The sequence below is a fragment of the Labrus bergylta genome, chromosome 18 (assembly GCF_963930695.1).
Source record: "Labrus bergylta chromosome 18, fLabBer1.1, whole genome shotgun sequence".
NCBI classification, from domain to species: Eukaryota; Metazoa; Chordata; class Actinopteri; order Labriformes; family Labridae; genus Labrus; species Labrus bergylta.
Window position 1 is genome coordinate 5,948,029 of NC_089212.1, and position 27,686 is coordinate 5,975,714.

Sequence of the window (27,686 nt, forward strand, 5' to 3'; positions counted from 1 at the left end):
GCTGGTTTCTCTCAGCGTTAACTTTAAACTTTGATTTTAAAAATAAAAATGAATTCGGGACGTTGAAAAATCAACAACACCACAACTACTTTTCCTGCAATTGTTCTTCAAGACATTTTATTTAAATTATTTAAAAAACTAGTAAACATTATCTTACACTGCTATTCTTTGTAAACACTGGAAAATCTATCTTTCTGAGTCACTTCTTATTTATTTTCCCTTAAAGTAAAACAGTTTTACCAACCTGTGATGCTTTTTATGACATTGTGTTCTTCATCTTTATTGCAGACAGATTACGTTTATTCCATGTATCTACTTTCAAATGTCCTCACATCAACCAGACAAAGATTAAAGTCATTGTCTGAAGCTGTCACACTGAAATTTTTTTTTTTTTATGGGCTGGTGGTGAGAGATAAACAGTCGTGGTTTATTGGCTTCTACAAAAACATCTGCATGTCCAAACAAACAAACCGAGCTCTGTGATGAGGTCAGTGTGACAGCAGGAGACATGACTCACCTGGTTGGCTTGTTTCAGTGTGGGGATTTGTTTTTGTAAACATCACTATGAAATATTTCACATTTAGACATCACATATAAGTGTTTGTACAGCTGCTGCTGGTTTTAGACTGACTCCTGAAGACACTGTCATGTATAAGTCTTTGTGGATTTTTTACTCAGTGACTGAAGCAGTCAGTTAGTTTCAAAAAGCCACCAACATGTTTACGATCAGGGTAACGCCAAAATTCGGATCCACTGCAGCTAATGGGGACTTAAAACCAAGTTCCTCATTCATTCCTTATTTGAGCTTGAGTAGCTTTTTTTGAGGTCCTCATTTTTCATTTTCTCTGATCATTTGCATTCAGTGAACTGACTGCAGAGGCTCTTAGAATAAGAGCAGAAACTTTAAGAGATGAACACAGCAGCTAACAAAACACAAAACATATTATGTCAGTACCACAGTCTGAAAGATTGAAAATAATTGTAATCATAAAATACAGGTAACAAGAAGAAGAGCAAATACTACTATTTAGTCAGAGTTTGACCTTTGGAGTGGCCCCTCAGGCTCTCGCCGGGTTATGGAGGGACAGCACACAGGGACTTTATAAAAGATGGAGGCGGAGGTTGGAGCTGAAATAGTCAAAGACTGAGAGAGAGAGAGAGAGAGAGAGCTGAGGAACACTGAGGAAACATTTTCTTGAGCCCATGATGGGTTATAGTAAGCTGTGTCTGTTACTGCTGCTGAGCAGCTACACGCTGGCTCGTAAGTAGGAAAGCCTTTTATGAACACAGTTTGTACTAAATGCTGGAAACATTTTAACACATATATAATATTGTAAGGTAATTTGAGCCTCTTTCTTGACTTGTCAGAGAAGAAGAAGTTCAGGTGTAGTTAATGTAATTTTGTCAAAATGTTCTCTGTAAGAAAATGATTTAAAAATGGAAAAGCTTTTTCTGTTGTTGTTAATAACATGCATGTTTTTACAAATAGAAACAGCAGAGATCAGGCAGAGAAAACGCTTTATAGTCTTTTATTTTGGATGATAATTCAAAATATTATGACCTCATTTTTGATCTTAACGTCTTCCTTTACTCTTTCAAACATACATCTCTCCATCAGTGCATGTCCATAGGATCCTGTGTGTGCATGTGTGTGTGTGTTTCAGCCTCAGTGTGTGTGCAGCATGTTTAATAACAGAGGGTAAAAATGTAATTTCCCCTCACGTGATTATGTATATCTCTATCTAAATCTGTATTTAAGATTTACATGTGGTGTGAGGCCATGCATGTGTTTATTTTATTGATTATTTTATGAGTTAATGCAAAATTCTCGTGTCCACACTTTGAGCATTTAGTTTTGCTGCCCCCCCTGCACAGAACTTTCTCCAAAATGACTTGAAAACGGGGGATCTTATTTCACTTGAAGCCTTTGGCTGGATCTTAAAAGTCAAAAAACGCGAGACTATTGGACAGTGCATGACGTGTTTCTGAATTGTAATCTGTCTTCATAATCTGCACTTTAATCTGCAAACCAGTTTGCACATTGTGAATTGTTAATTACCTGGTTAAATAAAGGTTAAATAATAAATAAATAAATAAAATGTAATCACACCAGAGTGAGCTACTGTAATTTGCATCTGTCGCATCTGTCTACCTGCAGTGAATACATAACAGTGGGTACATGATCTTAAAACAAAAGAATATGTAAAACGTCCTTTCATGTGGACATTACACTTCATAACACATCACATACATTAAAAATCATAAATATGAAGATACATTATATAAAGTAGCACAATGAAAAATGTCCATCAGTATAAAAAGTAGATCAGCATGTGTTCTTTGTTCGAACGTGATTTTTATTCACCAGCCTGACTGATTATATTTCAGCTGTTGCTTCATTTGCAGTTTTGTTTGTGTTTCATATAATCCTTTGTTTCATCATTGTTACCTTGTTATCTTTCCACTGCATGTCTTTTAATACATTTCCATTCACGTTCAATCAGCAAGAAAAAGAAAAACAGCAAAGTGGGAATGAAGTTAAAAAACACAACAGAGAGACGAGACAATCAAATCCAAACCAACCGAGTCTCTTGTATATTTTTCATTCACAAAAATGTCAAATCTAGATCGTCTTAATATTTAAATCTGCAGGAGAAGTGAATATCTCTGATAAAAGTGTTCATTATTACAGGAGCTTGTTTTATGAAGAGTTGTTACTATATTTTCATTCTGGTCAAGAAGAGTCCATGAACTTTTCATCTCCGTCCTTGTTATTTGCACCGTATGTTTTCTTTATTGTAATTTTAAAATTATCTGTACATGTTTGTCTATATATTTCAAAGTTTTCAATGATTATGAATCAGGTACGTGTTGTTCCTTTGTCCTTCTTAATGGTGTCTATGATTGAATGTTTTGTTTTTTTCCAGAGGATGGCAGGGACGATAACGAACAAACTTCATGGTGTCAGAGTGAGTTTCTATCCACACATCAGTCGCACATTCACAACCTTCAAAGTCCGTCTCTAAAGATCTTAAAATCAGCTTTGAGCACTTTTTCTGATTCAGACTGAGAAATAGCACTGACAGTAAATATAGTTGTCGTATATGTTGTTGTTGTTTAGCTGATGTTAAAATTGATTTAAAAGGACAGTCACTCTGGACTTGGTGTGCTGGCTCTCTCTGAGTGTGTGTACTTAGCCTGGATGGAAGCTATGTGGTGTGTTGGTGCAAACAGACACGTTGACCTGTTTTTTTTTTGTTTTTTTTTTGTCCTGGAGATAGCAGCAGGAGCTGATAGACTCTGAGTTGCTTATGATTGAGTACAATAGCTACTGTTCAGCGTTAAGAACATTTAGCTTTCTCTGGGTGCAAAGGTTGAGATGATGTGGAGCCTTCATGGGGGTCTTAAGACTCAGCCATCCTATAGGTTCAATAAAGGATCATGACTTTGTCTTTAAAGGCTTGAAGTCATTGTATCTGCACTGACAGCTAAATAAAGCAGATAAAGATCCTAGAGAGTCTGTGTAATCATGTTGTACCTTTATTGCTTTGCAGTGGGGTCCAGATTCAAGGCCCATAGGAAGTATTTGTACCAGTACACTGCAGAGAGCAGAAACGGAGTGGTGGGCACCGCCAACCTGAGGAACGGCCCGAAAGTCTCCTGTGAGGTACTATGACTGATCGCGTCCCACTTTGCAGAGTTCACCTGATAACAGACTCTCCTTATCGGAGCTCCCTCTCTGTCTCTCTATTGATCCTCTGCCTGCCGTCACATGTCTTTAGGTTGAGATTGAAGTCCCTCAGACGTGCAGATTCATCATGCACACCCGGGACTGCGCTCTCAGCGAGGTGTCCGTCATGGATCCGCAGGGCCAGCCGGTCTACAGGCCTGCCAGCGGCTCTGACGCCTTCAAGGCCGCCATGGAAAAGTTAGTGGAAAACATATTCATGTGACTGATACACATGCAATACACTTTACTTACAGACAGAATACTTTACATGGGCGTCAATGTTCCCTTTTTTATTCTCTCAGTCAGAGCGAATTTTAAAATCATGAATTTCAACTGATGGTTCATTTCAGGCCTGCAACACAGTAGCCAAATTACTTAACCACAAGTCATATTATGTGCATGTTACTTATCATACATTTGATCGTTTCCTTTATATGTCACTTTTTAACAGACACACCTCAAACAGTTATAAGTCGTTTTGGGGCCTAAACTGGGTTTTTCTACGAAAGTGACCCCGACCTATGTTTACCTTAAGTGAAGAAATGAAGCTAAACTCTATACATGTTTACTCTCAGGTTGAGGCCCTGTAGGGCGGATCGATGAGATCCAAAGTCTACAAGTATGTATATGACAGATACTTCATTTAGTGCTAGAAACACACAGCCGGAGAAGACTGGATTCATGAAATGGTATATTATCTTAAAATGTGATGCCATATATTTTGATATAAATAAAAGATAATCAAAAGGCAGAATGAAATGAGTCACTGAGGTTATAACCTGAACCTGCAGCTCATCTCGACTCTAGAACTTCATTATTGTTGACAAGACAAAGAAGCAGAAGTGCTGCTCGATCTCTTTATTCACAAACAGGAGCTCTTCTGATGCTTAATTCATGTTAAAGGGGTGATTGCATGGGTAACAGTTAAAATGCAAGCTGCGACTGTGTTTCAGACAACAATCCAAGACACACTTTAGGATTTGTATGATGACTCAGTCGATCTTCAGGGCCTCGTAGTCAGAGTTTTTCTGTTTCGGTCCACTCTTAGGTCATCATTATAACAGCGGCGAGCTGCCAAAACAGTTTTAAAATCCACTTTAAACACTATCAAAATTAGCAACAATGTTAAAGTTACAAACTATTTAACAAAGAGGAGCATCTGACAGCTCCATCAACAGCTGGCAGTTACCAAAAACTGAGGGTTAAGAGTCAATATGGCTTTTATTCCAAACACTGTCCTCCTATTTCTGAAGTGTTATGTTCAGAGACTGTGAGATGTTAGATCTCAGCAGAGCCAGGGTATGTGGGACATTTTTTTTAAACTGAACCTAAATCATTCCGTCTTTTCAAACTGTATCCCTACGTGGTTTTGTATTTTCTTCATCCAGGAGCCCTCTGAAGTACATTGTGGATGATGCCATCGGAGTTGAACTCTTCCCTGAGACGGACGAGCCGGTCAACATCCTTAACATAAAGAGAGGAATCATTTCAGCGCTCGTGGTGCCGCTCCTGGAGGAGAGTCAGAATAAACTCATGGTGAGGAAGCAGCTTCAGTGGTTACAAGAGAACCCACAAGTTTTGATGAAATTAGTTGTGCAAAATCTTTCTGAGTTAAAAGAAGCATAAATAAGCATACTAAAAGTTCATAATGTATTTACAAAATACATTTATATATATATAACTAAAATGAGGCATTGGTCTCCAGCTTGGTGAGTACGTGCAGTATGCTCAAAAGATCATTATCAGCTGCTTGTAGTCTCTCCTGTCTTGCTTGTAGAGCTCCTAGAGTGCACACAGCCACCATATTCAAGGAGAGAACTTTGCTTTAATTTCACCTATGATTGTTTGTCGTCCCTTTCAGAGCACCGTGCATGGCCAGTGTTTGTCACACTACCACGTAAATGAGATGAGGGATATCGCCACAGATGTGAGCGTGTCCAGATCTCTGTCCAACTGCGACCAGTTCAACAGCAGGGAATCAGCCAACAGTCCTCTGGCCCTGCTACAGAAACTGGTGAGACATATGAAGCTGTGTCTCTGACTCTGACTGGTTACTGTTGCCAATTCATAAAACCAGTTTGCTTGTAGACCACGTTACACTAAATTTGCTTCTGAAGGGAACATTAGCTCTGTCCCAATTCAGGGGCTGCATCCTTGGAAGGACATAGTCTATGAAGGATACATGCTAGGAAGCATGTGTAGACCACTATGGTCGAGCTGAAATGTGGCAGTCTGATCTACTAAGGATTTCCTGCTTGCATCAGCTGCATCAGAACTAGCTAACACACCTAGCATAATGTAACTTCATTTTAAGTTAAATTCTTTTTTTTTTTTTTTACATTTGTAAGGATGCAACTGATCGTCTGTAGCCAGTGCAAAAAGAAGGCAGCTATTGTCAGCTGCATTTGATCCAATCAATCCTTCAATAAAGGAGACCTTTAAGTAGGACAGCTTTCAAATCGCCGCTGTGACGCAGTCAGTCTTTAAAAACAAGCGACAACCTTCAGAGCTGAAAAATGTTATAGTGCAGCCTTGCGAAGAGAAAAAGCTTTGTAAGAATTTGGTCTTTAGCTAATTTTGTTTCTGGTACACACTGAACATGAGGTGATTTTAAAATAATTTTTGATAACTTTTATGACATATTGGCCAAGAGTTATTTATAGATATTCTTAATTAGGGGCGTGGCTGAGTTGACTGACATGCTGGCGTGTTGAAGCTGTCTAACATGAGGCTAAAGACCCACGTCAACTCCACCTTTTTGTTATACAATCGACTGAAAGTTAGTCAGCATTTCCAGTACGGTGAAATCCATTGTTAGGCTCCAGAAACATGTAACGTCCATGTTACATAAATACGTAAAAAAGGGTGTGTCAAAGGTTGCAGCCCCTGAAATGGAACATAGCCATAGCAATGCTTTCGTCTGTTTACACAAACGTCAAACATCTGTAGACTTCAAACACAGTCATAAACTGAAGCAGAGGCTTGGACAGGACAGAAAATGTAAATGTTGAATTTTTAAGATTTACTTTATTGATCCCCGCAAGGGGAAATTTCAGCTTTTACACTCTGTAATTCATGAACACACACATAGGCTGAAATATACACACACATGCACAAACAGGATCCTATGGACATGCACTAATGGAGAGATGTCAGAGTGACGGAGCGGCCCACAGTGGGCGCTCCTGAGCTGGTGGTGGGGAGGGGGTTTTGGTGCCTTGCTCAAGGGCACCTCAGCAGTGCTTAGGAAGTGATCTGGCACCTCTCCAGCTACCAGACCAACTTCCATACTTGAGCCGCACCGGGACTTGAAGCGGCGACCCTCCGGTTCCCAACCCAAGTCCCTACAGACTGAGCTACTGCCGCCCTCCTGAACCCATAATCACCACTACATTTTTTTTTTTCTTTTTACAACTTCTGTTCCTTGTGAAGCTCCCAAAGGTTATAAAGGTCACTGCGGCGCTTTTGTTTTTTGTTCTAGTTGTGAAAAGTGAACTTTGTTCGTGACAGTTTGTTTTGGAAGCCGAACAACTGCAGAAACAAAATCACTCGGGGCAACGACCCCTCAAGCCTCCCTCTTTGAGTTATATAGGTTACCTCTCCAAATCTGTCTCAACCTTATTGTGCAAGACTTTGTTTGTTGAATTTCTATGTATGTAAAGGTCGGTTGAGCATTCTATAACTTTGTATTTATTGTATAATATTTTATATCAATCATTTACTTCTATATTTAGAATATTAGAATGCATGTTTGATGTATTTATTGTTGTTGTGTTTTTGCTCTGCAACTTGGGTTCTTTAGCATTTGAGGTGTTTTCAGTCATCATCATCATCATTACAGACTCAGAGTCTGTTAGAATATAGATAAAAGCTAACAAGTTAAAAAGACAAACATACAGACAAAACACCACCAAGGCAAATAAGTTATTTAATAATAATCTTGGATTTAACTAACTATCATCTAAGTATTTGTATCAAAGAATCAAAAGAGGATCCCAAAAGAGCCTCCAAAGTCAGCTGGTGAGAAGAAACAATTTTTTGCAAACCACTGGAGTCAAATGATTTCAAGCATGTAAATACTCATAAAGGTCTAAAATTCCCAACTTTTTGTGCTGATGTTTTAAATAATCATTCTGGAAATTAAGCCCTCTTCCGTCTAATACCACAGTGACTTAAAGGTATATTACATTTGACTGACAAACATTAACCACGTGGTGATTTTATTCCAGCATCGGCCCATCTCTAATCTGATCAGGGGCACACAAACCTGCAACTACCAGTTTGACAACAAGGGGAAGCACATCACGACAGCCACCTGCCATGAAAAACACACCTACCTGATCTTCTCTCATGAGTAAGTCCTACTGAGTGAATATTTATGTAGAAATAGTGCACATAGGAGTATCGTAACTCCTCTTGCATCACCATCTAATCTGCATTGCAGGGAGAATGGATTATCATCAATGGTGACCCAGGACCTCAGCTTCCAAAACTCCAAAAGGATCAACAACAGAGTGTTTGGTGAGTGACCATTTGATCTCTTATCTCTTAGTGCTCCTTTTTGCGGTGTATCCAGCTCTGTTGCTACCCGTCGGCCACTGTCTACCTTTTTTCAGCCAATTCCACATGTTGAATTGGTCGTAAACGATTTAAACCTATTGTCAGACATTACTCTCGATAAGAAGTATCTCTATCACGAGTGGTGAGCGACAGCTTCTCGTATCATAACAACGGTTTATATATCTGCATTCTTCTCCGTCCTCTACCTTCTCCGTCTCCCCCTTTTTGGAATGACGAAATAGATTACCGCCGCCTGCTGGCATGGAGAGTTTCTTCCTCTCACGCATGCGCAGAATGTACGTGGTGGTTGGCCGTCGGCTGAAGTCTTTGCAGTGTGTTCAAGTGCAACTTTTTGGCCAAAATGCGTTGTGAGGCAACGCCACAGTCGGGCCTTCGTCGCCACTAGTTCCCTGCCGTCTGCTTGGTGTGTCAGGGCCTTAACACTTTATCTGACACCGACCCCCCACCAGCGGTTTCATGCATCAAAAATGACTTTATAGAAATAATCAGTCTTGTAGCTGATGGTCTCTCGTGTTTTTATATGTTATAAAAAGACATCAGTATTAATTTCAGTCTTTCACATGACCAGCTGAAAACTCCTCATAGTACCTTTTAGTATATCTGCAGTGTATAGATGTATGTTCATTTATTGGGACATGTTAAATTAATGTTAAATACCTGTGTGTGCACAGATTTGAACCTTCAAAGCAAGCCACTGCACTTTGAAGACCCCGATGATAAAGCTCCACTCCAGACGAAGGACGCTGTCCTGAGCACCCTGAGGGACCTCATGGATCTTGCAGGCACAGATCAGGGTGACAAGAGGACCAGTCTCTTTCATAAGCTGGTGTCCGGCCTGCGCGTGCTGAGGAACGAGACCCTGAGCCCGATGGTCACGGAGATGATAGGTGCGTCCCCCTGGCTCACCTGGCAGGCCCTGCTCCAGTGTGGGACCCCTGAGTGCACCAGTGCCATCATGCAGGCCATCTGGGCCTTAGATGGAGTGTCGCTGGAGGTGGACGCTCTGGTCTACGGTCTGAGTCTGCAGGCTAACCCTGATGCTGCACGAGTCCAAGATATGCTCAGCATGGCTCAGTATAGGCAGAGCAGAGCTGTCATGTACGCTCTAGCCAACACGGTCAAGATGTAAGTCAACTTTTAGATGGTAAAAATCAGACTAGTTATGACACAAGCTCTTTTTGGTACAATCACACATTCAATGATTTATACTAAATATGGAAGCCCTTTTAAAGTCTGTTAATTCTGGTGTTTTTAAACCGGGGACTGAATTACTCTTAGATAGATTTGTTTTCGTTCCAGTAGGTTGCTTTAGTCAGTAGTTGCAAAAACAGGCTGTTATTTATTCTCCCACATGGACTATGTTGCAGCCAGCTGAAGTGATTAACTGATTTATGTTTAATTTATTTGTTCCCTTAGTTTTAAAATGTATTATACCAAATATGTGCAAATAAGGCCCTAATTTATAAATCCTTGAACTACCCTTTAAAGTACCAAAAAGTCCATATTTATAAAGTTTCTATCTGTGGTGCACAGGTTCCATGAAGGAGAGGTTACTCCAGTGGTCTCAGATGTGTCAAAGTTTATGGAAACCCTTTTGAACGACTGCTCCGGAGAAATCCTCGATAATGACTCTGACTTTCCCGCTGACCCTGAAGAGCTGTCCTTCCTTGTACTGAAGGTAAGCATTATGCTTCAGGCATCTCAATTACATTGTTCATGATTTAAAGATGCAATTGTCCCAAATTAATACTTTTCCTCTAATGTCTAGGTTGTTGGTGTCATGGGGCGAGCCATGCAAGATGTCAGCCCCAGCCTGATCTCCTCGATTTTGCGGTGTGCTACAAAAACAGAGACTACGTTGTCAAACCAAAAGGCAGCCTTACAGGCCTTACGGCTGATGGATATTAATGATGAGGTACATTCACTTTACTCCCCTGGGTGTTACTCTTTTTTTTTGGATGCATATTTAAGCACTTGCTCCAGCCATCCAGAGCGGTAATTTATCATCCATCACCACAGGTCAAAAGAGTTCTAGCGCAAGTGTACATGGACACTCAGAGCCCCGTTGAAAAACGAGTCGCAGCCTACCTGATTCTGATGAAGAACCCAGACCAGGACTTGGTCAGAGACGTTGTGACGAGTTTGGAGAACCTAAACGATGATCACCTGTTGAGCTTTGTGGTCTCCCACCTGAAAAACATCCACAAATCCAACAATCCACAAATGAAAGAGTGAGTCATACACCAGTAAATATATATGAGTGTACCTGTGGAGCAAATGGATCATTTACAGCTTTAGATTATTTCTGGAATTTGTGATTTCATTTTGGAAAATTATGAGAAAAACCCTGCAAATACTGCTGTATGCTAGCACCAAATTTCAGAGAGACAAGCTCCTCACTAGTTTAAAAATCTAACATCTAGGGGCTAAAGGGCAAGCAATTTTTCTCAGCAGTTGAAGGAAAAGAAAACGGGGCTAAAAGTTTTCACGTTGTAAGATAAAGAACTACAAGTGTATGCTAACGTTCTATGTTTCTGTTGAACACGGGCAAGTTCTTGCTAATTGGTTAGCCTAAACATTTGACCATGTCCAGACAGGCAAACATTTCATCTGAGGCCAAGCTATGGTTGAAAGCTGTGGCTTGAGAATGATGTACAACAATATTTGAGGTTACAAGTTTTGTTAAAGTTTAGAATCATACAAATTACTTCAATATCACTGCTTCCCTGAAGATACGCAAATAAAAATGTTATAACCCATTAGCTTCTGTAGGACAACAGCTAACGTTAGCATTCAACCTTTTATCTTACACTACCGTTTAAGCATCGTTTTGCAAGACACAACACAAACAGATCAAGTTAATTCACCAATTCTTTAAGCACACTCCTATTCATCAAATACTTCTGTTAGCTAGGACACATTAGGTATTGTCCAATGGTACTTCTTAGGTCACATGTCATTCCCCTCTCTCTCTCTCTCTCCCCGATCTCTGACTGTCCACTGTCCTATCTCTAAATAGGACATTAAAGCCCATCAATAAACCTTAAAGAAAAAAAAAACATGTCACTCACAACTCATAACCTCGAAGCTATCAGAAAGTTACCCACGATGTTGTGAATACTGTAAGAGGGGGACGTCCTCTTCTCGTGAACATGGTAAACACGACCCCATTCTGTCTCTCCAAAGTTGCCTTCTTAAGCTTTAGTTAAAGTGTGTTAAAATAAACATGCACAATTGGTTACGCAACAATGTTTCAAATACGAGGTATGAAACACTTTAACTGAAATATTTGGACTACAACAGTTAAAAAAAATGTGAGATTACGTTATTGACATGTTGTTGTTTTGTTACTGAGTCATCATTCTAAAGAAATCATTTTATTCCTAACTAAAGACTCAAGGAGTACATTGAGTTGGCCTTGCAAAAACAGACAGTACCTGATGGCTTGACACAGAACTACAAACTGGACTCTCCGCTGGGCTCAGTCCAGACTAACATCATCCTCGACAACATGAACACCTTACCAAAGGAGGTGATGCTGGAGACCACTCTGAAGGTTTTTGACTACACGTATGACATCTTTGAGGTATGTTTTTAATCCCCTTGGTGAAAAAAATGAAAGACACAAATAAGCTTTGTAAAGATTTCTAAACTTTTAAAATCCACCCCTCATTCAAGGTTGGCGTTGACGGAACTGGATTTGAACCAACAATTGAAGCCCTCTTTGGAGAAAACGGTTTCTTTCCGGACTCCATCTCAAAAGTCATGTACTGGGCTGGTGACAGAGCACAGATGCTCCGAGAAACTTTGGACAGATTGGCCCCCAACAAAGACAGAATGAAGAGACAGGTGAATCATATTTCATGTGATTATTTATGCTAACAATTTATTTTTTTCTCTGCAGGAACTGATACAGACTTGTAATATCTCTCCAGGTTCCAGATAATCTCCTGAAGGAAATCACAGCCGGTGTCCAGAAGCTTTTGCGTGACCTGAGTTCCTCTCCGACCCCTGAAGCTGTTGCCTACCTTCGGCTTCTGGGAAATGAGATCGGATATTTAAAGCCCGGCGACATGAGAAAGATGACTGAGACTCTGTTCATGTACTTCCATTTTTTTGGCAGGATACAGCCTTTCAATGTAAGATTTTTATGACCTGGAATGAACTTTGCAAGAAAACAAAAAGGTAAACATTTGGGTTATTTTTCAAACCTGTTCGTTTCCTATCCATCAGATCCTTTCTGCACTGACATCCAGCACTGAAAATGAAGTCTTTGCACACTACATCTTCATGGAAAATTCCTTCTCTCTGCCCACCGCCGCCGGCTTTCCTCTGAAGTTCTCCATGGCAGGTGTGTTCGCACCTGGTGCCAAAGGCGGCCTGACTCACTCCCGGGCTAACAGAATGGTGAATAAGCTTTACTTTATCTCAGTAAACATGTAAAATAAAACTAGAATCTCACATGTATCTGATTACAGCATTTCTGTCTTCTTTCTCCTTGTAGTCTGAATTGTCCTTCATGCCGTCAGTCGGGCTTGAATTCATCACACAAATGGGCGTGCACATTCCTGACTATGTGGAGGCGAGGCTTGATATGCACACTAATATGTATCATGAGAGTTCCCTCCATGCTAAGGTCACCACCAACAGTAACCAGATGAAACTGTCCTTCCCTGCTCCGAAGTCAAACACTCAGCTGCTCAGTTTTAGGTTGGCACCATTTGTTTCAAACCGTTTAAAACACTTTGTATCTAATTTGTTTCCAGTTAAAAAAAAACCTGTCTTCTCGCTGTTTCCCAATACAGCAACAAGGTGTTATCAGTCTCCTCTGGTCAGGCTAAAATAGTGCCCTCTCTGGTGGAGGACAGGACTGACTCGACTGACTGCCAGCCCCTGATCAGTGGTCTTAAACTCTGCACGTTAGCACGCTACTCAAATGCTACTTCCACTGACCAGGCGCCATATTACCCCCTGACTGGAGAAACCAAGTAAAAAGCTCTACATTTCATTGGCAGAACCTTTATTCATATTTTATTTGAATTAATTGAATATATAAATCTGGATTGAAATATGTTGAACTTTTAACTATCCTGATTCAGTCCTCCGTTAATTGAGCCGTGCAGATGGTTAACGGTCTTACCATGAATGAGCGATTTAATAAAACTTGTGTTCTTTTCACAGGTTTGCTGTTGAAATTCAGCCCACAGGACAAATTTCAGAGTACACTGCCACCATCACTCAAGGAACGCTCAGAGAGGGTAAAAAGGGGCGTAATAAAGTAGAATACCTGAAGCTAACCCTAAAGGCAGAAGGTACGTGAATATGTGTGTTTGTGTGCATGTAAATGTGTGTGAGCCAGTATCTCTGGGAATATATCCATACCAGAACCATTTTATGTAGTGAGTCAGAAATAAGTTTGTTTGTTGGATGTGCACTCAGTATGTCCTACGCCCCATCCTGAACTCACTGAGTTTAATCGTGTCTGGTGTGCAATGCAAGAGCGCATGAAGGCTTATAACAACATTAATTGAGCAATGGGGCACACTTTAAAGACATCACATGTTGCCTGGAAACAAGAAAATGAAAATAAAATGTAATGTAGTGAAAATCTAATGAGTAAAATCTCTTCTGTTACCAGGGGATGATTCAATGGAGGCCACTGCATCTCTGAAATACAACTACAATAAGAACACCATCACCACTGAGGTTGTCATTCCCGACTACGATGTGGAAGCCGGCATCAAGCTGGCTGTAACTGACAGTGAGGCTGAAGGAAAGATGATGCGGGGTATCACCATTGATGTCACCAACAAGAACATCCCACAGCTCAGTCTTGTTGGACGCACAAGGTACACACCGTTTATTTGATCTTTTTTTTTTCTCACAAGTAATGAATTGATAAGAATAAATCAGAGATTGAGTCCTGCCATCCTTTTCCTATTTGTTTAAATGAAAGGCTCAACATGATGAAGGACGCCATGCTGCAACTCCAGATGGTCATCCCCTCTCTGCAGGCTGATGCCTCCATCACTGCCACCCTGAAGAAGGATGAGGACATAATCATGGACTTAGAGACAGTCATCAACCTTCCTGAGACATCTTCTCAACAGAAAGCAACCCTCAAATACGGTAACTGCCAGCCATCAATCACAACTTCACCGCAGAAGACAGATTATTTTATTTGTTAAAGGACCGGGTATAATATGAAACATAAAAGCCATTTGATTTATCGTAACAGGGTTCGCTTACAGCTGGTTTTCATCAAAAGTCCCTTGACCGGTCTTACTTTAAGACATTTATGCTGGGGCTGTCAAATGATGGCATTTTTTAATTAATCGCAAAATTTCAAGATTTTTTCTAATTTTTAAACACGTTTGAAATTCCATTATTTCGCAATTAAAGAAAATGTGTTAGGCTTGCACTGTCTTAAGCTTAGAGTACATTACTTGCTGTTTGAATTCAACCTTGCTTTTATTTTGAAATAAAGTAAGGAAGTTCTGGTCTACTAGTAAATGCTGACAGCCCTAATTTATACGTATATTTTCGGGTGAATTTCGAAATTCTCTTTGCAGATCAAGACAAGTTGGAACTGGAACTGAATTCAGACCTGAGTTCAGAGATTCAGAAACTGATCCCAAATATAGAAGATCATCACAGGCAGCTGCAACAGCTCATAGATCAAATCCTGGACCAGAAAGTGGCAAAGACGGATATGAAACTGCGTCACATTGTCACCAAACTAATTGAGGTAGGGGAGAAGAGATTGGACACAGTAATGAATACTTTCTTCAAGTAACATGTGTTTTCTGTCCATTTGGTTTAAGCACATCCGCTATAAAATATGATGCTTCAAAAGCTAAAGCCATTTTTATTTGTTTAGGATCGCAGTCTTTTTAAGCTTTAAGACTCATGCTGATCAGGTTAAACACAAACCAAAAAGACTTAAGTAGATGCAGCAGTAACAACCTTGCCATTATTACACATAGATTAATTTGACCCCTGTTCAATTAGCGGGATAATACATATTAGCTCCTTTCAGAGAGCACTGAATTACCAGGTAGAGTTCAGCTTCTTTTTCTTGGTCATAGAAAAGTAAAACATTTCCAGGGAGGCAGGAGCTGAATATTGAGAATAGATGCTGAAATATACAAAATGAAGTTGCACATGTAAATGATAGCTCTTAATATCTACTAATTAGAGTGCAGTTTACACCAAATTCAGACGACACATGCACATTCGTATGTAAGGAATGTTGATTGTAGTTGATACCACAGGAACAAGCTGCATTGTACATGAGAAATGTACACACCCTTTTAAAAACCACTACAGTGAGCAGATTTTGCAATAATCATAGTACAAAACTCTCAAACCATGCATAAAAGTATTTGTATGAGGTTAAATGTGTTGTATCTATATGTCACCCTGAAGGCCGGTGATATATGGCTGGGAAAATTATCAGACCGCGTCCCCTATCTCGCAAACCTGCGAAGTAAGAGGAGCATCTCAGATCTCACCTTGCCAGCTCTGCCTGAGAAATTGTTTCTTCAGATGTAAGTGTGGGATAAGGAGTTCAACAAACATCCATGCATAACTTGTAAAGATATTTTTTGATGCAAAACTACAGATGGGTCAATACTGATGATACTTTTTTTCCCCTTACCGCCACAGTGACAGCTTGTTTCGATACCAGTTCAACAAGGATAGGATAGCCATCTCGCTTCCTCTTCCACACGGAGGCAAAAAGTCAGAAGAACTGAACATCCCAGACACTTTATCCATGCCTGCCATAAATTTACCAGAAATAGGCTTATATGTCCCTGCGAAAAACTACCCAATACCATCATTCACCATACCCCCTACTCTGGATTTCACTGTCCCTCTTCTCGGCCTGGCTGAAGCGTCAACCAAGATCAACAGCAACTTTTACAGCTGGGAGGGCTCGGTCTCTGGGGGCAACAACACTGTTGATGTACAAAACTACATTGCACAGTACAAGGCCATAGCCCAATCACCTTTCAACCTACTATCGTACAAACTCGAAGGTAAGCATCTTAAGTCACAAGTCCAATTTGTGAAAGATAATCAATAACCATGAGGGATAAGGTAAGGCTTATTGACAATGTCATAGTCCATTGCCGATGGCTTACAGTAATTAACTGTGAGAGATGTACCATTTTTTCCTTCTATTGACCAAATATGATACCTAGATGTGAATAACGGCAGATACAGTGTAAGGCTAGACTAGCAGCATAACAGGGCGGCTGTGGCTCAGTTGGTAGTGTCAGTCACCTCTCAACCGGAAGGTCTAGGGTTCAATCCCCAGCTCCTGCAGTCACATGTACAGTTACCACATGTCCAATGTGTCCTTAGGTGAATGTGTATAAATGGGATCAGTTCCTTCAGATGTTCACTTTACCTAACAACCTCTGCCATCAGTTCATGAACGGATGTTGGTTGGTAGGTGTGACCTGCGGTGTAAAACTCATAAAATATCCCAACATCATGATTTAAATTAGATATCTTCATGCCACTTTGGTAGACACCCCTCAACCCAAGTATGGGCCTTTTTATATTCCCTCAGAGAAAGTAGAAGACTGCTTATACTGTTACTTAAAGCATAAAGATGTATTTTTGTCTGAATTTAAGCTTCTATCTGAAAAGTTAAGATCGGGAGCTCACAGTTTAATTAGAGCTGTTACCATTTAAATTTGAACATAAAATATTTTCATCAGAGCCTTTTGTACATCTATGTTTTGGCTGTAACAAAAAACTGATAGTGGTGGTTTTCTCTTTCTTTTTCAAGGAACTGGGATGATGTCTGGAAAAGCTGATGAAAATTTCAAGTATCTCCTGAATAACTCCTTTAGCCATAGCCTCATTGACACAAGCTTCAGTGTCATAGAATCCGCGACAAGACTGCCAAACAAGTTTAATGCCAGAGCCAACTATAAGATTGAAGTCTCTAGTCCAGTAGGCCTGCAAGCCTCTCTCTACTACTCTGCTCAGTCCACTTCTACAGATTCAGATGAAGTTTATGGAGATGGCACATGGGATGGGTCGCTGAAAATAGGTTCGTTCGTCACCAACACCTCCTACACAAACAGTTACAACCTGCGTCCACTAGATGGAGAGGGGAGAGGAGAGTCCACACTTCACTTCAACTCGCCATTCATCCAAGTTCACAACATGATCCAAGGAGTCTACGCAAACTCTGAGTTGAATATATTGTCCAAAACCAACACCCAAGATGACATCCTCAAGCATGTCGCAGAGCTCAAGTACAAAGATTCCCAACTAACCGTTAAGTGCAACGCTGTGGCCCAAACCATGGGTAAATCACTCAATAACAAAGTTGAGCTTGGTGTGTCCAGCGTAATGGCCATCCTCAGAATTGAGTCACAGGCAGATGATGACCAAAACAGGGTATACTCACTTATAACAGGATCCCTGGGTTCAAATGGACTTGAGGTAAACTCTGAGGGTTCCCTCACTTCTGACACAGGTCGTGGATTGCACAAGGCTTCTGTCATGATTACCGGAAGTGGTTTGACCACCAGTGGAACCAACAGCATTCAGTGCAGTCCAGTTACAGTAGAGAATATCTACAATGGGGCGATAGACAACAATGGAGCAACCATGTCCTCCATGACCAAAGCTATGGCTGAGGAGAGCAAAGGAGAGCTGAACATTGAGGGTCAAATTACAGCTTCGGAAGCCTCTTTGTTTGGTGTCCTGAAGGGCCATGCTTATGATGCAACCACAAGAAACAACATGAATATTGCACTGAACCGAAGGGGGCTAACCTTTACTGGCAACTCCATGGGAAGAATGAATCAGATGAGTACAGAAAATAGCCACTCGTTGACCCTCACTCTGTGGACCCTGGCCCTTCAGTCTAAGACTGACAACTTCATCTGTGAAGATGTTTACTACAAGCAAGACACCAAGGTTGATATGAAGCTGTTTGTTATGTCCTTTGATATGACGAATGACTTGAAGTTTTATGAAGCCGGCTTGATCAATGAAGGCCACATGAGACTTGAGCCAACTAAGATGGATCTGAGTGGAAGTGTCAAGGGAGCCTATCGAGATGATAACATTAAGAACACTTATGAACTCAGCTATGACAACCTGGCAGCTACAATAAAAAACAGCCTTTCTGGAAATATAATGGATGCTCAGCTAAGTCACAACTGTGAATTTGAAATTGCCGGACTTTCCTCCACGTCGATCTGTGAAACAAGATTAAATTCTGAGCCTCTGCGTTTTGACAGCACTCTACGTACCATGGCACTGCCTTTTAGCTTTACTATCGATGCTATTGTCAACAGTGATGGTGAGATAAATCTACAAGGGAAGCACACCGGACAGCTGTACAGCAAACTTTTGGTTAAAGCTGAGCCCCTTGCTCTTGGATACTCACATGACAGCCGGGTATCAACCACACATACGCTTCCCTGGGGGTTGTCTTCCACTAATTTAGACAACAAATTTGAAGGACTTCTGACACCAAGTGACCAATTTCTTACATGGAATTTAAAATCTAAACTCAACGAGCATGCTTACAGCCAGGACATCAATGCTTACAATAATCCTGAGAAAAATGGATTTGAGTTTTCAGGAGTATTGTTAACAGACATTTTCAACAAGTTTAGCAGGGAAAGGAGATCCCCTCCAGAAAAAATCAGTATGGTGGGTTTCCTCAAGTATGACAAGAATAGTGACTGCCATATCATTGAGATCCCGTTTATTGAGAGCTTTCCTGCTGCCTTTGAGCATCTCAAGAACACACTTGTACAAGCCTTAGAATCCTTTCAACAAAACATCAATAATTTAGATATTGATCAGTTAATCTCAGACTTCAGAGCCAAGTTAGATCGGCTACCATCGCAAGTGAGTGACTTCATGCGAGAAATGGACCTGGAGAATAAAGTGAATAGAGTAAAAGCGACACTATCTTATTTGATTGATGAGTTTTCAATATCAATGGATGACTTGGAGGTTGCGATGGAAGACTTAAAAAAGAAGTTGGAAAGTACAGCGATGGACATTGTCACCAGTGTAAGAGGTCTAATCCTCAATGGCGAACATCTTGCGGAGAAGGTAAAAAATGTAGTTTCACAGATTGAAAACACACTTCAAGAATTTGATGACAAGTACAATATAAAGCAGTCACTTCTCAAAATACTTGATGCCATTGATGACATTATCAGACAGATTGATTTACAGAAGCTTTCGGAAAGCAGCGCTGAGTGGCTGAAAGAGCTTGATTCTAAATATGGGATTTTGGAGAAAATCAGAGACAAACTGTCAGAGTTTAAACAGCTCATTGAGGACTTTGACATCAACAGGTTTTTTGAAGACATAAAGAATTACCTTCTCTCAATCGATTTTGCATTGTATGCTGAGCAACTTTCCTCTAAAATCTCCTCTTCGGAGATGGCAAAAGTTTTTGATTCCATGAATGACGTTATTGTCAACTGGATTGATGAATACGAAATCCCCAACAAACTGAACACAGTGTATTCTTACTTTAGGGACTTACTTGTAAAGTACAAGCTTGATGAAAAATTTAAAGACCTCATGGATCAGATGTTGATTCTCATTGAGGGATTCAAAATTGATGAGACTGTGCAGTTAGTGGCAAATACCCTGAAGTCTATTCAATTTAAATCTGTTTATGATAAAATGATGCAACTTCTTCAAAGCTTGACAAGCCAGCTCAGATCAATTGACTTTAAGAAGAGCATTGACGACCTCAATGAAAGCATGTCTTCAATGCTTAGGTCAATGAAGGAATTTGATTACCATGCATTTGTTGATGAGACCAACGAGAAGATTGCTGACCTTACTAACTATATCAATGAGCAAATTAAAACATATGAGGTTGTTCAAAAAATTGAGGCCGTTAGGGAATTTTTCAGAGAGATCCAAAGTTCAATCTTTACATATCTGGAAGGATTGAAAAACACAAAGGTGGCTGATGTTCTAAAGAAGCTGAAAAATGTGCTTGATACCACATTTTTTAATGACGTTTATCTGAAAGTACAGGATATCCTTGAGGACATGAGACAACGCATCCTTGACATGGATATCAGAGATGAAATGTATATTTACCTTCAAAGAGCAAGTGAGTCTTACACTAATATGGTTGCCTTTATTTCTGCACAGTTAAACAAACTGATAGAAAAGATTGGAAATGTTGTTAAAGACAGCGAGATAACCAACCAGATGAAACAAGCTCTAGATACAACGCTGAGTGCACTGAAAAAAGCCGAAATTGAAGTTGCCCCTTTTACTGTACCTCTCACTGACCTTATCATTCCAGGATTTACAATAAACCTGAACAAACTCCAGCAGATAAGCATCCCAGCTCAAATTTCAGTCCCAGAGTTCACCATCCTCAACTCTTTCACAATTCCAGACTTTACCATAGACTTTGATGAAATCAAAGCAAATATGATCGCAATCATTGACAAAATCAAAGGTTTTAAGATTCAGTGGCCTGACCCTGAGGATATCTTTGGTGAGCTTAAAGTTCTTTACCTAACTGAACTACCAGACCTCACCTTTCCAGAGATAACTCTTTCAGAAATAAAATTTCCCGCCATCAACATCCCTAAATTGAATCTGAAGGACTTTGACATCACAATGCTTCCAATTCCAGACATCAAATTACCTGAAGTTCCCAGTGAAATTTGTATCCCAGTTTTCGGAAAACTCCATGGAGAATTTATGGTGACCTCCCCAATATACACTCTTGTAACCACAGGGAAGGTGGAAAACTCAACATCCATACCCGAAAACCCACAGTTCACAGCCTATATCAGTTCGTATGCCAAATCACGTATTGAGCCCTTCGAATACACATTCGAAGCCACTGCTCAGTTGGAAGCTCCCAGAATGGAGAAGTTGCAATTCACTGAACAAATGAAAGCTACACATATGGCCTTCTCTATTGATAATGAGGGATCTTTGATGCTCACTGGTTCCTCTGCTGAGGCAACTGCCAAAACTACTGCCAAAGCCACAACTGGAATATACACAGCAGACTTAGTCAACAATATGGGACTTACGTTGAACGATGGAATATCTGCAGCAATAGGTACAACTTATAACCACATGTTGGAAATTCCCTCAATTGAAACCTCAAGTCAGGCATCAATGACACAGAATATAGCAGCCACAGTGGATTCTGGCATAATTGTTGTGACCAGTGAAACGACTGGGAATGGGAAGTGGTCCATTCAGGATTACTCTGATGAAGGAACACACAAAAGTAAAATTGAGTTCAATGTAGACGTTAACACTGCCAAGTTAACTTTTGCTGAAGAAATGGACTGCAAGGCCTTGAAGTCAAAGAAAACACTAACTGCTGAGTCAGTTATTTTAAGCCATATCACCGTTGAAGCAAGATGTGAAACTGAAATCCCATCTGTCAAGAAGAGTGTTATGACTTTAAATGGAGAGGCTCATGCTGGGGATTTGAAAGTTGTACTGACAGCTTCTCATGATGCCGAATTCACTGGAAATGTGATTGGAACTATGGCTAACTCATTGACATTTATCGCACATCCTTTTGAACTTGAGCTCGATTTTAAGAATAAAGTTAACTCGAAGATTTTCTTCCCCCTTAAACTCACTGGTAAGGTAGATCTCCAGAACGATTATGGTGTCATACTTAACACTGAAAAACAGCGTACTTGTTGGTTTGCTTTGGCAAGATTCAACCAGTACAAGTACAATCACAATGTAACTGCAGAAAACAATGAAATGGACATCTTCTCACACGCATCAGCTAATGGAGAGGCCAATCTGGATTTTTTGACTGTTCCTCTCCATATCCCAGAGATAACCATACCTTATCTCGATGTGAAAACACCTGAGGTCAGAGACCTCTCACTTTGGGAACATGCTGGATTTAAAACATTGCTAACTACTCCTCAACAGTCGTTCGATATGAATCTGAAGCTTCAGTACAACAAGAACCCTGAAGTGCACAGCTTTGAATTACACCTTGAGCCGTTGTACAATGCAATCAGTGATAATGCCCACAACATCCAGGTTAAATTTGAAGACTGCAGAGACAAAGTAGTGACACTTCTAAAAGATTCATACAACCAAGCAAAGTCACAGTATATCAAGCACAAAGTCGACACCTCTAGCATGCCTCCCAGAATCTTCACTGTGCCAGGATACAAAATACCAATTTTAAATATTCAGGTATCTGCTTTCAGTGCTGAGATGCCGGCCTTTAGCTATTTTGTTCCCAAGGAGGTCAGCACACCAAGCTTCAAAATTCCAGCACTTGGTTTCTCTGTGCCATCATATACACTTGTGTTGCCATCCCTGGAGCTACCTGTTGTCCATGTTCCAGAAACTTTAAGTAATATGAAGCTTCCCACTTTCACACTACCAGACATTCAGAACAAAATTGAGATCCCAGCTTTGGGTAACATTACTTACGACTTCTCCTTCAAATCCACTGTGATTACCTTGAATGCTAATGCAGGCCTTTACAACCAGCCTGACATTGTTGGCCGATTCAGTGCTGTGTCTACATCTGTGTTTGAGATTTTGAATGGAAAAATGGATGGCACCACCAGTTTGACAAGGAAGAGAGGAATAAAATTGGCCAATACTGTGTACCTGGAGCATAACAACTTGGAAGCAAACCATGAATGTGCTGTAAGTCTCTCCAAAAGAAGCATCGAAGCTTCTGTAACCAACAATGCAAAAATCAATCTACCCTTCCTCAATCTAGAATTGAATCAGGAACTCACTGGAAATACCAAGACCAAGACAAATGTGGCGTCCAAGAAAAAATTGAAATACATGTTTAACATTCCTCTGATTGAGTCTGTTGGAAAAGGAAACCTTGACATGAACTGGGCATTGGAAGCCCTTTCTTCCTATGTGTCACTGGAGACTTCTACTAAAGGAAAGTCAGAAATAACAACAATGGACAGCTGTACCTTAGCTGGAGAAATAGAAAATGAGGCCACTTTCTACCTTAATGCCAATGGCCTTCGTTCAACTATCAGGACTGCCTTAGACTCAACCATTGACAAACTGGCTAAACAAAAGCGGAGTTCAAACAATATCTTCCAGTTTGACTTGAATGAAAACTTGGCTCTCGAAGTCTCCTTGCGACGTGTGTTTGCTAAAGTAGATTACACAAGCAACAACAAAGTTGATTTGGACTCTTTTAACACATTTGGGAAGCACATTGTTATAGGTGAACTAGATTTTGTTCCTCTAACAACGGTCAAGACAACATTGAACATTGATGCAAGTCAGCCAAGTAGTTTTGGTCATGCTGGACTCATTCAGAACATCAACCTTGCCATCAGCTCAGAGAAACAGTCTTTCACCTGGAGTGGTAAAGAACAGCTGGCATCGCTCATCCATGCTTGTGATTTAGTTGTGTCCAATGATGATTCTAAAATACGCATGGACTTGACCGGCTCAGTAGAAGGCCACCTTGCTTTTTTGAAGTCAGTTAAGCTTCCAGTGTATCAGAAGACTCTCTGGGATGTGCTCAAGTTTGATCAGTTCACAAATATGGAAGACTTACAATTCCTCAACGTGTCTTCAAGCGTTGTATACACAAAGACCATGGACGGCCAGGAGTATACAATACCAACTAAAATATTTGAAGATGGTGTCATTTTTAACATCCCTGAGATTCACATTACCATGCCTTCTTGGTTGAAAGACATTCCTAAATCCTTAAGGGAAATAGACATGCGATTTGAAAACCATGATTTCCCTGATCACCTGACTTTGCCCCCTGTTTTCTCTGTTCCAGCCTTTGATGTACCATTGACAAACTTGCATGTGGAACCTTTTACAATTGATCCAAAAAATCTTAACATCCCCAAGGTGATCACAACTACAGCCTTTGAGATCATGCTGCCTGGCTTACCAATAATGTCAGTGCCAAGCTACGATATTAACACAGAGTATGTACAAGGGAAGATGTCATTCCTTTCATTAATGGTGCCACAATATGATATCACAGTGCCCTCTTTCACATTACCCAAGTCATTAACCATTGGAGAGCACACTCTCAACTTGAATGAAATTACAACCCAGATTTCAAACTTTGAGCTCCCAACTATCGTCATTCCAGAGCAAAAAATTGAAATCCCTGAATTTGCTCTACATCTGCCTTCGGGTTTGTTTATCCCAGCTTTTGGAGCCCTCCTTGCCAATCTCAAGGTTTCCTCCCCCATTTATAATGTGTCAACAACTGCGCTTCTGGAGAAGAAGGACTCCAGCCTTCTGACTTCTCTGAATTCAGTTTGTACTTCTACAATGATCTTCTTGGAATACGATCTCTCTGGTAAGACTGGAACTCAATCTTAGTTCATTTACGTGCATTTTTATGTGAAATACTATATCTGAGATCAAAAAATACATCATTTTTCATATTCTTCTGTCTTCTCAGCCAGCGCAACTCTTGGATTTGATAATGGATTTTTCAATCTAAATGGGAAGGGCAACTTGATTCATAGCGATGTTAACGTCAACTGGCAACAATTTTTGACACAAAACCTGAGGTAAATGTTGAATATTTTGTGCTCCTGCAGTCTCTATTAGAGTAGAAATCTGGATTTATTTATTTAGTGCTGTATATAGAAATCTGGTATTCCATTAAAGGAATTTTAATCAGAAAACTCATCATGATATAAAAAAAACTTCTCAAGTTAAGTCAATAGCAGTTATTTCAATACAATTTTGATTTTAGTGGCGAAATCAAGCATGTGTATTTAAAATATTTCCAAATAGACGTTTCTGTATTTTTTATGTCTGTGTTAACGAGACCTTGAAATTATTGGATGACTGCTTTTAGAGCAACTCTAAGAAATGAGCAAGGACCCTTACTTGGAGGTGGAGGTCTGGTTGGTTTGCATAATGTCTGCCTCCCCTCCCCCTGACCTCACCACTCCCCCTGACCTCACCGACTACTACAACCGCACTCTATCCTCCTGCCTCGACCTGCTCGCACCAATTAAAACCAAAACAATATCCTTCACCCACTCTGCTCCCTGGTTCACTCCAGACCTCCATCACATGAAAACCCATGCCGAGGGGCCCCCAATGAATTTTTACAGACCCCATCAGACTCTAAAATTGCCACTGAGAGAGGTGAAAGGTCTTCAAGATCTTCAACCAGTCCAGTTGCCTGTGGACCGAGCTTTGAATTGGCTTGTGTATGTTGCTCTGCAAGATAAATTAACCTAAAATCACTTTTTGTTTTCTCAGGATGAAGCGACAAACCCCTCCAGCTGATTCAATGTAAGTTATGTTACGCAAAGGCAAAGCTCTTAAAAATGAATTGAACAGGGTGCTGATAGCCTAGTGGTTATGTTGCACACGCCATGTACAGCGGCTTTAAGTCCTCGACGCAGCCGTTATGGGTTTGAATCCAACCTCTGTCCTGTGCTGCATGTTATCACCCACTCTCTCCTCCCAACATTTCCTGTCTCTCGTCAACTGTCCTATCCAATAAAGTTAAACAAATATAAAGTCAAGTAGTCAACAAAGCCGCACCATAAATGACCTCTACTAACTACTGTTTCTCTTTCTTAAAGGGAGTCTCGTCATACTCTTAATGTTGACATCATCAGCCCAACATTTGCTGATGGGAACTTCCGCTTGACTTCCCGCAAAGACGGCATCACTGCATCGATGTCTTCACCATCAGCTGGTTTCCTTGGGTTGCATTTGCAGCGGAGATCTGCGTCACAGCTGTATGGAAAACTGTTTAGTCGCTACCTGGTAAGTGTAAGCCTTCTTTAAACCTACAGATGGATTAGCAGTATATACTGTGCAGCTTGACAATCTTTTGACTGTATTTCTCATTTCCTCTCTTATATTCAGTCTACTCCTGACAAGGATACTGATGTCTTTACTGCCAAAGCAACTCTGAAAAACTCCCTAAAGTTGATCTTCCAGACATCATGGAATTGGGACTTCCTCAATGATTTGTTTGAGGGCACCAAGGAGAGGATTCCTGCTATCACAGATGCTGTTCTTAAGTTCATAAACAAGTATCACATAGCCCACTTTGGTTTTGATCTCAGCCGTGGCGGCTTAAAGCTGAAAAACACAGTTTCCAATGGCATAGAGAGAGCCTACCACGAGGTTCCTTTATCTTTTAACACACTTCAGAACTCAATCGAAAACATTTTTGATCAAGGAAAAGACATGTACAGGAAGGCTTCCGACAGCTTGATGTCCTTAAGTATGCAAGATGCTGTGGACAGGTTGGCTCGGGATGCTAGGCAAGCCTTGAAACGCAGTGAAGAAAAGGTTTATGCCCTGATAGATGCTGTCGCACAGTTCTTAAGTGACCTGAGGTTTCCAGTACCTGGCTCTGAAGAGAAGCTCTCGGGCCTGGAGATGTTTCAACGAGCTCGACGGTCTGTTTCTAGATCCGTCGAAAGAGCAATGCAAAGATTCTCCAGCCTCATGACAAAGATTTATACGTACATCCGGGATATAGAGTTCACTATACCTGGAACTGCGGTTGTTGTTAATGGAAATGAGATCATGGATAAACTGGAGTCTTTCGGAAGATCTGTTTACAATCAGCTTAGACGTTCAGTGCGCAGAGGATTTGAATTGCTTCAAAAGACAGTTTATGATCTTCTGCAAGTGATTGCTGAGAAAGGGCAGAATTTAATCAATTACCTAAAAGATGAAAATGTGGAAATTGCCTCTGATGTTGAAGCCTTCCATGCAAAGGTTCTGCAGTCTTCAAAACAACGTATAGAGAAAGCAAAGGGATTTGTGGCTGATTATAAAGATCTAACCAAAATGAAGATTCAAGATGCTTATAATGCTTTAAATATGGAGTTTGTGAATAACGATACCGGAGAGATTATCAACATTTTGCAGTCACAGCTATACGGAGGACTTAATGGAGGTGTAGATCTGATGAGAAGTTTGTCCCAAAGCACAGCGCCGTACATCAGAGTGAGCAACAAAAAGATGGACGTGGAAATTCCTTTACCCTTCTTCTGGAAGTCTTTCAGTGAATGGCCGACACAGTCCAGGCAGTAAAGAATGCCTTTCCTGATGAAGTGTTTACCTTATGCCAGAACAAATTTATAGTCTTTGTAAAAAATCTTCTTTCTTGGATGTCAATAAAAATGAGTTTCGAGGTGTTTTAGCCTGAATGACAAGCAAGTTATTTTTAATGTGAGATTTATTTAAATTTGACAATTCACACAATTATGAGCTACCAATGTTTGCATGGAAGTTAGTTTTTTGATGATGATGTTCAATAAAACTACACTGAATAAAAAATTGTTTCACTCTGTTTGTGCCAACAATATTACAATGCATCAACACTTAATACATT

At 40.4% G+C, this 27,686-nt stretch overlaps 1 protein-coding gene across 1 annotated transcript; it reads left to right on the plus strand.

Annotated features, from left to right (window-relative positions):
* Window positions 1–1,161: 1,161 nt before the first annotated feature.
* Window positions 1,162–27,631, plus strand: apoba (apolipoprotein Ba). The gene is made up of 29 exons (XM_020641278.3): window positions 1,162–1,261; window positions 2,928–2,969; window positions 3,555–3,667; window positions 3,783–3,928; window positions 5,119–5,266; window positions 5,592–5,744; window positions 7,960–8,084; window positions 8,175–8,251; window positions 8,983–9,436; window positions 9,845–9,989; window positions 10,080–10,226; window positions 10,331–10,542; window positions 11,705–11,897; window positions 11,990–12,160; window positions 12,247–12,450; window positions 12,545–12,718; window positions 12,816–13,021; window positions 13,117–13,299; window positions 13,493–13,623; window positions 13,950–14,160; window positions 14,268–14,440; window positions 14,884–15,059; window positions 15,740–15,861; window positions 15,980–16,353; window positions 17,115–24,659; window positions 24,765–24,876; window positions 25,583–25,615; window positions 25,912–26,098; window positions 26,201–27,631. Exons 1-29 carry the CDS (start codon window positions 1,204–1,206, stop codon window positions 27,383–27,385), a joined length of 13,200 nt encoding a protein of 4,399 aa, XP_020496934.2. The 5' UTR covers window positions 1,162–1,203; the 3' UTR covers window positions 27,386–27,631.
* Window positions 27,632–27,686: the final 55 nt, after the last annotated feature.